The following is a 13,239-nucleotide window of genomic DNA, read 5'->3' on the forward strand; positions in this document are numbered from 1 at the left end:
TTGAAAAATATCAGAAATAAATTAGAGATTACCAGCATTTCGCTCCAAGTAGACAATTATGTCGGAATCAGGGTATCTGGTATTCTCCTAAATTAACATTGCAATTTACATAAACATTGTTCGTAATTGTGGAAGAATTGAAGCTTCGTCCGGAGAGTTAGCATGTTTATTTAATCTGTTGTGAAGAACAGAGAGTACATCAAAACAATGAGACGTCTACCAGCGCATCTGAGATATTGTGCACATTGCGCAATCTTGAACTTTCCCCGCGCGGCAATCAAATTGGGTCACGCGTTGGCAATTTAGCATATGAAGATTGCGACACAGTCGCGTTTGCTGATTGACGCTGAATTGGTATCTTGGAAATACTAGTCGACATCAATGCCACTCAAGTGATTGGATAAACTATGCTTTAAGACCTTTTCGGTTCGCGATATTATTGAACATACTAGCGAAGTCGTGATACACTGATATGTGACGTATGAATATGTTGTTACTTATCGTTCCCAATGATTATGATTTAAAAAATTATATGTAGAATTGTAGATAGCATCACTGCACATCGACCAATCATCGCTGATGCGCGATTGCCCATTGCCATCCATCGTTGCTCTGGTTAAACCTCTAATAAGACTAGTCTCGTTGTCTCCTGGCACCAGTCACAGGCGTGTATCACCAGTACCAATATCCATGCCTGTAAACGGGTAGGGTAACGGCAGAAACGAAATCAGTCGTGAAAATCGATCACTACTCAACTCGACGAGTACTCATTTAGCGGATCACCGATCCGTTGAGGCAATTTCAAATTCGGGAGAATCCGAATTACGCTATCTCATCCTTGACTCCTTTCCGATATTTTTCAGTTTTTAGTGAGTTCACAAGTAAGCGAAAAAAACATTTTATTGAAAGATATAGCAACATGTAAAACGAAACTTAACTGATCGAAAGTTTGCAGAAAGGTACCTGATCGAAAGTTTGCAGAAAGGTACAACGAATAACGGAAAGATGCCAATATAAACACGGCTATCATTATTTGGCAGACACTAATTCGAAACCCAGAAAATTTCCGCCATTCGTATACCTAAAATGAAAATCGGAACTTGCAGCAGAATTCGAAGTACAAATATAAACACGGAATGTATACAGTGCTATGTTCCACATCTCACCGAACTTTTCGTTTACATTTAGTTTGTCCTGGTTTGCTACCACTTCGTTTAGAAGGATTATGTGCCAATAATTGGCCATCAGTGGATTGGGATAAGGATCTTGTCAGCTTATAGACTGCCGGGGCGGGAAAAGCCATTAATTGCTGAAATGAACGGTCTTGCTCGTTTTCTGGCATGTCGTCCCAATCCCAAGGCGATACCAAATACTTTTTACAATTCTCGGCAAGGGTAAATGTACCACGGCCCGTGATACTCTTTCGCACATCCAAGTAGTATTGTGAAGTGATCGCCGATTTTAGTAAATGAATTAGGTCTGGTAACTTTTTCTTTTTCCAGTCTGTCAATCGTTTGAGAACATGATTCATGCTCTCGCAGTTGTTATTGGTGAACCATTGGTGTTCGACGCCCATAAAGCTACGCATACGCCAGACCTTGTTCTTCAACAAAGGTAGCAATCTATTTTGTAGGTATGGATTAAGCGTTGGGCAGATGCCATGGCACCTAGTCACTAGGTCTTTTTGTCTGCGATCAAATTCCATTTCGTCTTTGCTGAACAAAAGATTGAAGACTTGATTTACCAGGCTTTTTCTTAAATGCTTGCTTGTACCGATGTCGTGCTGAAGTTTGTCGACCGAATTCGTTTTTAAATGATTGACGCAGAGAACATGTTTGCAGTTTTTGAACGAGTTTTCGATGGCCGAGTGTAGTGCAATTTTGTCGTCTGTCCCCACGACGAGCCGATCAAAAGTACCTCCTATAGCGGAGCTGAGATGATTAAAGAAGTCGTTGAATGTCCCTCTATCTGAACTATGGTGGAGATATATTGGACCGATAAAAATAGGATTTTCCTGCGTTCTGGTGCTTATCATCTTCAGGTTTTTGAAAACTGCTACGGTAACGTACACATTGCCCAGGTTGTAAGTCTTATCAATTCCAAGTACGGTTTTTCCAGTACAACACATTTTTTTAATATCTGTTATTTGGTCATCGGTGTACATGATTATGCTAGATGCTTTCCCTGGAGAATGGATGACTCTTCTCACAAATCTTTCCGTGTGCATCATGTTAACGACATCCAAAAGTTCGTCTGCATAACATTTTCGCGGCAGGCTATTGTGCCCTTCTTTGCTGACCTTGTCCCGGTGCTTAGTTTGGTGAATTTGATTTATATTTCGAGGCATTTGCGAGATACTTTCAGATTCATTTTGAAGATCAACGTAAATGCGCTTTCCAGTTCCATATTTAACCTTTTCTTTTATCTTATTAATAACGCTCGGCGGAGTGCGGGTGTAATTCTGAAGATTGACAGAGCTATTTCCATGTGAACCGCAGTCCCCAGAAATACCCTTGTACTCCACGACACACACATTACATGGTTCCAACGGTCCACTCTCAATCCAGCTTATACGTTTTTCGTAACCAGGGTTGTTCTTTGATTTAGCGTAGTATCGCCCAACCGTGATAACGTCACCTGGACAAGGCTGCGGTGATAACGGCAAATACTCCTTCATCCGCAGTGTACAAATGGCACCGTTGTGGCAACGCGGCTTGTATACGTACTTGAGTCGGTTGTCGACCTTCAAGTAATACGAATATGTCTGCATGGTTTTCGTCCAAGCTCCCATGTCATCGTAAAATATGCGACGAATCTTGGCAGCCTTTCGTAGTATGTTCGTTGTGAAATCTATCATAATGTAACAATTGTCTTTCCGTCCTGAAGGCATCTTCGAGAGAGCATTTTTGCAATCCATAATTTTGTTAACTGCCTCCTCCGTACTCAAAAACTCGTTAAATGGCAGTTTTGTTATATTTGTTAATGTCTTGTTAGGTTTAACTGATTCGGGTTTGTCTCCGTCAGCAACTTCTCTCATTTCAGTATTCATCTGTTCACCATTCGTTTGGTCCATAGGCGAATCTTCGCTCGGAATGGTGATGTCTGGCAGCGAATACTTCTGTTCATTAGCAATTACATCGCCATGTTCGTTCCTATGAGATGTTTTGGAGTTGTCTGGTTCGCGTATAATCGGTTTGTCAATGTCGCTTTCCTGATCCTCCAATTTCAGTTTTGATTCGCATGCAAGACCTGGATCACTTGAAGTTAGATCGCTGGTTTTGATCATTGGTACGAAGTGATTCGGTCGAAATGGATAACTTGTCGTAGGCACAGTCGTTTGTGTCCACATGAGAGTCGCGACAGGTCTGGCAGATTTCGATACACCGCGGCCGCAACATTTGCGTGAGAACGGTTCTGTCAAGTATTCGTTTTCCGATGTTGGCGGATAATATGAGCGAATCGCGGAGCCAAGGGCTGCACTCAACGCGTAAATATGCATCATCTCGGACCATTGCCCCGGAATGCATGCTTTTTGTACCAGAAGGGCATAAGGTGATGACACAACTCGAATGTCATCTATAAGGTCTACGAATCCCTCTGCGTCTTCGTCATAATATTTCGGATTCTCAATAATTTCGTGCGCAGTCAGGAGCCTCAAGCGCAAGTGGTGTTTCGTAGTACCGTATAGGGCCAGCGACACTGCGCGATAAAAACAATTCCCATCGCCATCAACGCGCAAAACCGTGTGATCCGTGGTGATAATATAATGAAACTGCTTCAAAACCGTCAATGAAACATCATCCACCAGTGCAGCCTCGTTTGGCATGCTCCGATCAGGCTCGGGTACATTATACAAACGAAGTATTCGTTTTATAGCTGTACAGTGTACAATGTCCCGGATGGGCTCGAATGTGTTCCAATGTCCATCGATAATTGAATCCGCCTTCGAAGAATATACAAGAGTGGCATATGAAAATCTGGCTTTTCCACTTGAAGTTACCGATCTTCGCACAAGAACAGTGAGAGTATCTGTTGCATTCGTAGCATTCGACGAACTCATCGGACTTTGAAAAATCCAGTCCGCACACAGTACAAGGATAAGACATAATCCAAGACGAACATGCAGCGTTGTTGCAAAAAAATACAATAATGTTTGCTATCCTTCCCACTATTGACCTATGATACCTCAAATGATGACACCTGTCTGCTTGCTTCGATTACTGCCGCGCGGGGGTAAGTTGCAAATTTTGCACAAATCTGAAGCGAGGGGACATTGCAATGAGGTGCTTTGATAACTACATGTTAACTCTCTGGTGACGTTGCGATTCTACCTCAAGTACACGTGCAAATGTATCTATATGTGAATTGCAAAATCAGCGTAAGAGACAGCCAGTCACACACACCAGTCAATGGTCACACTAACGTAGTAGGTTGGTATTAATGGTGTTCGACTACTGTGGTCTGGTTATTTTACACCAGGCTAGTGGTATTCCTTATTATGGTTCCTCATACGCCGACTATTATGGTTCGGGGCCGTCGCAAGACACCGCTTATTCGGTTTGTACGACGAGTCCATGCCTACATAAACCCAAAACACGTATGGGTAGGAATACTGGAGTCGACCTCAGCCTGACTCGAATTCACAACCTATTCATTTTGCAGCGGTGGCGTTGTGAATATATTCAGCGAAAATTTGAAATTATGCTTAAAATAACTGTAGTCCAGTGGTTTTCAACCTTTTTGAGCCGCGGACTATTCTCAAGCTCGCCTATATATCCGCGGACTCAAGCTTAGCAAATATCTGAAAGACTATGCTCCATCGACTGCACATTTGGCCAAAATTGAGTCAAGGAAGATTTTGTAAACATGTCTTTCCTCATCTATCGGCTTGTAATTCAAGCAACTGTTCAGTAATGCAGTCCATATCTCGAGTTCTACTTCTAATAGACAACGGTAGATTGTTACTGTGATTAGCACATGTCCCTACGATTTATCAATATCCAAATAACGTCTGTAAGGGAACAAGTCGCAATAATCAATCAACAATACTCAGCGTATATCGTGCCGGAAACGTATGCAAGGTGCCTACGTGCAGGACCGTAACACCACAACGTCAGCCCCCCGAAAAAAACGTTGGTCTTGGGCCCCCAAAGGGCTATAAATCTAACTTATGGGGTGCTTCGCCCCCAAACCCCCCTCTTCCGAAACCTTTCTACCGCTACTTCTCAGCGAAATCTTTGTACTGTTTAGTTAGGCGGCTTGTTTTGAATGAACCGCGCGAATCGCGAAAATATTCTCTATATCATGATTGAATCGGTCAATATGATCAGGAATTGCATATATATTGATGTAAACTTTTTATCGTGTCTCTGCTCGTGTAATCAGATTTACCGGTAGAGCTGAGTGAGGCGTTTCTGAAAGTGATATTACTCATGCGTCTTTTTTCTTAGGGGAAGGATACCCAATAATCAAGAAAGTCGACACCAATAAATCGCGCGTGACGCGAATTTTTATAAAAAAGTTGCATAAATTTCCCAAAAAATACTCTGCAATTTATGTTAGTTTTGGCCCCCCTTCGAGCTCGCCCACCCCCAATTATGGGGGTTTGGGGCGCGGCAGTTACGGTCCTACATACGTGTGTATGAAGAGCTGTTCTGGGGATTTATACCTGGCATATGCGATATGTGAATAGTGAATACTCAGCATTAAATGCCGAGTCCATTCGTACTAAATTCAAGTCAATCCGACCAAAATTGTAGAGTTTATGACCATCATAGAGTTGCTTATGACAACGTTAACAATAGGCTACCTCGGACATAAATGTAGGGCATTTTGAAAAATTCCAGTTGGCGATAATAGGGGTTTATACCTGGCATGTTTGGTATCAAACCAGGAAGATGCTACAGATGTGCGAAGCACAGGCTCCCCGTTTTGCCTGTGATACTTGCAACCAACTGGTTTGCCCAAGACAAAGAAAATCTCAGAAGAACGAATATTGCTTGCAATGCTGATCAATTTGTTGTAGTGCTGTTTCGTTGTTCTTGCGTTTGAAATATACGTGGCGAAACATCGCTTATTGAGGTATCTCTAATATTGCTTTCAAAACTAAAGTCACTGCAGTATAATATATTAACTTGAAGGCATTTGGTATGCCCCTTATCAACAAGAGTTAACGGCACAATAAGAAGCATATAGAAAAAGATTCAAACGAAATCCAAATTGGCAAAATTTGACGTAACAATGCAATAATTAAAAGGAACGGTATCTGGCCAAAGTCAGCTGTACCGGTACTCCGGAAGTCATAGTAAAGGGGTGAGAGAGAATCAAATTATACAATACACAGAAGACGTTACACAGGCAATTAGCGGTATATATTATTGGAATATTTAATGATTGTATACAAACTCTTTCTCCTTCTTATGGCGCCGTTAATTCTTGTCAAGGGAAACCCGAAAAGCCACCGAGGTAATAAATTCTACTGCAATGAATGTAGTTCTGAAAGCACTATTCAAGTTGAGTACCGCCAGTCACATATTTGAGATATCTATGCATTTTTATGACAGCTATTAGGGTTACTAACATTTCAAAGTAGGTATTTTGCGAATCACGCAGCCTAGTTATAAACGGGGCTCATTCACTTTCGGACCAAAAAGCTATTTTCTCCGTAAGGCTGCAATGACTTTGGTCCGAAAGTGAACGAGCCCCGTAGGTCTGTCAATTACATGTTCCGAAATCGTATCGGAAGTGGAAGAAAAAGTGTGCCGAGCCGATTAAGTTACTGAAAATTCCTGTGTTCGCGGACTCACCAAGGACCTTCCGCGGACTCAAATGAGTCCGCGGACTCGGGGTTGGGAAACACTGCTGTAGTCTAAAGAAAACGATCAATAATCTAAATTATAATCCGTCGGTCTCGATGTGATGTTCATTTGTAAAAATATAATTTCTGTCATGCCGACAACCAATATCCACGCGAACTCGGTTTACCAGACGTATCGCGTGCCGAGAAGGGTTAATCCAGTTTTGTACGATGCATTGATTGATCGCAGACATACTGGCGCCTGTGAGACAATGCGGTTTTCAAAACCTCATTGCTTTCCTAATTACCATCAAGAAATGAAGTGTCGTCGATGTTCAAGTTTATACATTCATATTGTAATCAGAACAGTCCCCATTCTCTTATTAGGCGTGCTGGCTATTGGTTACCGCATGGTTTCAAGTATAGTACAAGAAGGCAAAGCCTACTCGCGGTCATCGAATAGGTAAAATAGCTTCGTCAGAGATCACCTCCGCGTGTCTATCGGTGCTCTCAAATCTTCCGGTAGTTTACAGTGTGCTGCTAGCCAAAAAAGGTCGATAATGCTAGGGTGCCGCTGACTATTTTCCATTTACAGAGGGTGCCGCGAGGTTGAAGATTTTGGCAACCACTGGTCTATGTAAATCTTGATTGCCATTATTGCAATCATGATTTAAAAATCCCTATTTGGTATCGAATACCGAGGCAATGGTCTCGCAATAAACTTCGAATCTGAATTAATTTACCTCATGTTTTATAAGTTTCATAATTTCCCATAAGATTCATAAGTTTCTATTAGTTTCATAAGTTTTCATAAGTTTCATAAGTTTTTATAAGTTTCATAAGTTGTCATAAGTTTTCATAAGTTTCATAAGTTTTCATAAGTTTCATAAGTTTCCACAATTTTCATAAGTTTTCATAAGTTTTATAAGTTTTCATAAGTTTTCATAAGTTTCATAAGTTTCATAAGTTTTCATAAGTTTTATAAGTTTTCATAAGTTTCATAAGTTTCCATAATTTTCATAAGTTTCCTAGCACAAAATAAAGGCACCCGAATAGGATGCGTCCAGTAAAGATATTCCAAATTGCTTCTGTGTTGATCAAAGTCTTGAAGTGTAAATCTGTAGACTTCACAACGCCTTAGAGAGTGCGAACGGAATTATGTATTGATCGCACGCTTCAAATGGTACTCGATACCCAAAGTGATATTTTCACACTCTGTAAGTTGTGTATGTTTCAATGCGCTGTCACAAATCCCGACAATAAATCGTATCAATTGCTGGATTCAATAGTAACGACGTGCCATTGTGATATACTGACTCTACACTTAGTCGTTTCAATTACCCGTTGCGAATTTGACCAATAAAGCATTTTGCATCGGGTGTTCAATGTTTGAATAACGAAATTGTTGTATCTTTAGTCTTGGTTACTGGAAACAACTACATTTGTAAAAATATTTTCTGATATCCGTAATACGCAGAGTGATTTGTACCAACACGGAATATCTTTCAAATCAAGAACATTTCAGACAAGTATAGTTTTACAAATCAATATGTTAATAACCACGGTAGGGAAAAGTTTGTTGCTGTCATAATAACCTTTACCACAACACCGGGTCTAATTAACGCGAATAATTTAATAATCAAGTCATGATCAACTATTACATATGTCAAATCAATGTGTCAATCCTTATGTTTACAGCATGATAACTTTCAATGTAACACCGGCGTTTGATCGTATAAGAAATGAATTCTTAACTACGTTGCTCGACCTTTCAAATCTCGTATACTCAAACATATTATGTTAAGCTCAAGTCCCCTGTACCGAAGAGTAATTACTTTTGCCTTACAAAATATACCGAGTAGTAATTAGTTTGTCTTGCAGAATATACCGCGTAGTAATTCCTCTTCCTCTTACAGAATAGTAACGACTTTTAAAGTTGGATAAAAATGATGCGTCGTAGGGATATGAGTACAACCGAACTTGTTATGGATTTTAGGTTTTAATGATTGTATGGACTCGTGTATGCTTGGCTGTTTTTCATACTGATACTGTTTGAGTTGGTCGGGTAACGGATTTACTTGACAATGTTTTTTGTGGTTGACTCTTTGAATATGGTAAGATGGTAAGATGCCGAGACGTAATACTATTTCCGTACACTCAATTACAACAAAACATAACTAGCATTCAAATTATCCGTAAGCTACAAGTGGATTTAAAACTTGATGTTGTTTTGTGGTTAACTCAAGTCAGTGGTCATGTTTGTGTTGATTTCAGGAATGATCATGACGAGTTGGTCGGGTAAATTAGTGGTAGTAACTATGACCGTACAGAGTTGCTGACATTCCAATATCTTTTACGCTGTAATATACGGATTCACTTGTGATAATTTAATTCTCAGTTATTATTCAGTCATTCAAATCTCATATACTCAAAATATAATATGTTCATGTCAAGTCGTATATGCACCGACTAGTAAATATTTGTCTTCAGAATAGTAACGACCTTTACAATTGAATAAAAATTATCGGTCATATGAATACAACCAGATGAATTAATTCAAGTTTGTGAGTTGTTGTGATATAATCAAGTAAGTGAAAACTAGATTTTGAACACTTGTTAATGTTGTGAATAATTCTTTTGAGTATGATAAGATGTTAAAATATCTCTTTGACAAACGGAAAGCGGAATCGCGAATAGAGTTGCAATGTTTCATTACTTGTTTCAAATCAATGTGCAGATAATATCGAAATGGGACTGCGGGAAAGTTGGTAGTCATGTTTGTCAATCTATTTCAATTCAGACTATGTCAAAGTCCAAATACCTCATTCTTGATTATCTGAATTTACCTATAGAACATGTCGCGAATGGATTCCGACACCGTACTATAACTAGACCGCTACGTCTGATGCATTATCGTGTCAGCGACGTAGGATTTTACAATTATTTCATACCTTTTTGAATAAGCGTCAACTTCACAGAGGATTAGGGTTGGATCAGAAATAAGTGAGAATTTGTCGGTATTCGAATCACCGTTTGCGACGGTTCTGTTATTCGTTACATGATAAATCTTACCAGTGAAATCCAGCTCTGCGACAAACTAATTACCAAAATGATACCCTGTGAGCAGGGATATATAGAACTCTATATATCCCTGCCTGTGAGTGATTGAAATGTATGTAAAATCAAGTCGCGAGCGATGGTTATGTCTTAGGTGTTATCTTGTGAGCGATCGCGGGATTTTAGAATTATTTCGCACCTTTTTGAATAAGCGTACACTTCACAAAGGATTAGGGTTAGAGTAGGAATAAGTGACAATTTGTCGCTATTCAAGTTACCGACACTGGCGGTCTGTTATTCGTTACTTATTAAATCTTACGAGTGAAATCAAGTTCTGTGACATACTGCTTACGAAAATTTCACCGCGTGAGCAATCGATATGTCTGTAACACGAAGCCGCGAAAGATGGTTATGTCCGAGACATTATCTTGTCAGCGATCGCGGGGTTTTGCAAACTATTTCACACCTATTTGAAGTGTTAGTTTGTGAACGCGGCTATTGTTGATATTCGTATCGTCGTCTACGCCGGCACTGTGGTAATCTAATTGCCCAAACATTACTATGCGACTGATTCCTAGATTTAGCAAACTATTTTCACGCCTTTTTTGTCGAAAGTACGACATTCCACCCGCAGCCTATACCCGAAAGTACGACATGCCAACAACGAAGCCGCGTGCGACCGATCCCTATGCTGAAAAGGGTTACCGTGCGACCGCAATAGCCGCTTGCCACCCCCGCTATAAGACAAAAGAGCCGCTTGCCATCCCGGGTTTCGTGTTAGCATCAATAGCCGCTCGCCACCCTCGTCATAAGACGCAATAGCCGCATGCGACCGCACCCATAAGAACACATGGCGAGTCACCAGAGACCGCGTAAGAATAGTACGAATCACGACCCCGAGTTTTCAATACGAGTCACCGCCGCCGCCTATACCCGAAAGTACGAATCACGACCCCGAGTTTTCAATACGAGTCACCGCCGCCGCCTATACCCGAAAGTACGAATCATGACCGCATCCATAGGAACCCATTACGAATCACGGCCGAGAGGGGGGTCTGAAAGTACGAGTCACCACCCCGGGTTTTCAATACGAGTCACCACCCCGCCCATAAGAACCCCATAGCCGTTCGCGATCGATCTACACTACTACTAACGGTACTCTCAGGCACCAAACCGTGCTTACACAATACACCACATTCCAATCAAGAAAAGGAGTAAGTTGTGAAAGCACAATCTAGTACCCAAAGGGCCGATTTTCGGATTAAGAGAGAGTGAGAGAGTCTGGCGCCATTCGCATTAAAATGTTGTGTTTGATTTTTACCATGGTGTAAGTCTGCTGAGGTATATGTTCTGGTTTCTGTACCAGGGTTGCATATGTATATAGTCACCAGGACTGTGGAGTCGGTAAATTTTAGCACCGACTCCGACTCCCGAGTCTTTAAGCGCACCGACTCCGACTGTGAATATTTTCCTTACAGAACTCCGACTCCGTACAAATTTACTGCGAAAGTTACATACCACAGTGGCGGTTAACATACTTTCATATAACCCTTAAACATATGCAAACATAGTATTGACGATTGCATGCAAAATTTTATCATTGTGTGACACAGCTCTATCAAGTCTGCCAGACCCCAATTATGGGACTGCATCTCGCCGGCTATCCGACAGTCGTCGAGCATGTCCACATTCAAGACGAAATATAAGCAATTTCTTCTGAATACTATAGTCAACCTTAAAGATTACGAGACCATGGCCTAACATATCGATCTCCCCTTCCGCCCCATGCAGCTTCATTTTGTCGCTTGCATTTAATATTATCTGCTTTATTTTTCATTCAGTGTACATGCCTCTTCTCTACATCGCCTAGGCCCTGGTTGGTGTCTGATTTCAGAGACTACTCCAAGCCGTTTCGACACCTTCCTATCTTTTCATTGTATCGCAGTTTTGTGGTGTTTTGAAATAATGAAAATAATAATAAACTGGAACTGATACTGCTGATATTTACTGTGCAACTAACATGGAAGTATTCATTTCGAAATGTCCTTCCTTTTTTCCATATGGTATAAGTTTTTATAATATTGACAAGCCATATAACTCAAATTGCGTCGCGGGCCGGACCCAAACCTTCAAATCGCTCACGGGTCGCACCATGCAGTCAACTAAATCCAGAATGTCAGCTCATGCCCAAGCTTTTCACTTGAATACTATATTATCAAGTATATACAAGATAATAGTATATTACATTGTACCACGGATCATAGGTGTTTCATTCTAGCAAGTAGCAACACCTTTATTCGCGAACAATGGAATTGGCACAATGCGATGATTGGCCGGTTGATTACAGATTAAACACTGGCGCTAACGTGATTCGGGTTTGTCTGAAGCCCGGACACCTTTTGAGTGGGAAGTGACACCGCAGTCCAACCACAGATATTTGAATGATATTTTTGTATAACTGCTATATTATACATGTGACACAGAGGCTATTTAGTGAGGCTCCTATAACGATTTCACACATAAAAGGGACACAAAATTATCACAAAACTACATTCTACTTGTCAAAATTCAAATTCTAGAGTTGAAACGTTTTTTCCTAAATAAACTGCTCAAGTACAAGCGGAAGGAGTCCAAAAACAAGTAGTGCGAGGATGCCAAACATCAGTGAATACTTCGATAAAATATAAGTGTTTTTTTACTTACCACCACCTCTGGCCGTACTTTGAAATTGTGTTCAGCGACGTGCAAGCTGATGACTTCGGAAACTACCAAGCCGAGTTGTGGACGATGGTGAACGGCAGGTGGAAGAGCGACACTTGGGCGGTGGTGCTGCGAGAAGACCGCTCGGCGTACACCACTCTACATCAGTGGTTCTCAACCTGGTGGGCGAGCCTCCTTTGGGGGCGTGGAAGCATCTGAATGGGTGCGCGAAGCTGCGGTCAACTGAAAATTTGTTTCGCATTCCACGCGATTTACGTCCAATTCATAGTTATTGCTCTGTGTATCGTCCGAATTTCATATTTGAGAATTCTCTCATCAACAGTCATAACCTTCCATGCTATCAAACTATCCGTTGGGATTGCTATCATTCTGGTTGCATGTTCTGATATGACATAACGGGGCGCTAAATGTTTCACTATCGTGAATGATGGCGTGTCTAAAAAAGTTTCAGAACCACTGCTCTAAATGGAAATCGTCGAATGAGACAACACATTGTGCATTGGAAAATACAATATAGTGAAAACGCATATAATATGCCGAAATAATTCTTCTCGGGTTCCCAGTATGTGGGCTTATGCACACATCATTAGGAAGGGTCGTCTAATGTGTATTTCAGCTCATATGATATCATCTGCCGCCGGTTGTAGTCAATATTGAAGTGTCTA

At 41.0% G+C, this 13,239-nt stretch overlaps 1 protein-coding gene across 1 annotated transcript in view; it reads left to right on the forward strand.

The window, feature by feature from the left end:
* LOC145441472 (uncharacterized) overlaps positions 1-13,106 on the forward strand; it is a 57,100-nt gene extending 43,994 nt beyond the window's left edge. The window contains exon 11 of the mRNA XM_080319341.1: positions 12,592-13,106. Within this exon, the coding sequence (XP_080175467.1) occupies positions 12,592-12,772 (181 nt within the window). The 3' untranslated portion in view covers positions 12,773-13,106. The remainder of the gene's footprint in view (positions 1-12,591) is intronic.
* Positions 13,107-13,239: the final 133 nt, after the last annotated feature.

The sequence above is a fragment of the Botryllus schlosseri genome, chromosome 6 (assembly GCF_051294905.1).
Source record: "Botryllus schlosseri isolate E-star chromosome 6, Bs_hap1, whole genome shotgun sequence".
In the NCBI taxonomy this organism is placed as follows: Eukaryota; Metazoa; Chordata; class Ascidiacea; order Stolidobranchia; family Styelidae; genus Botryllus; species Botryllus schlosseri.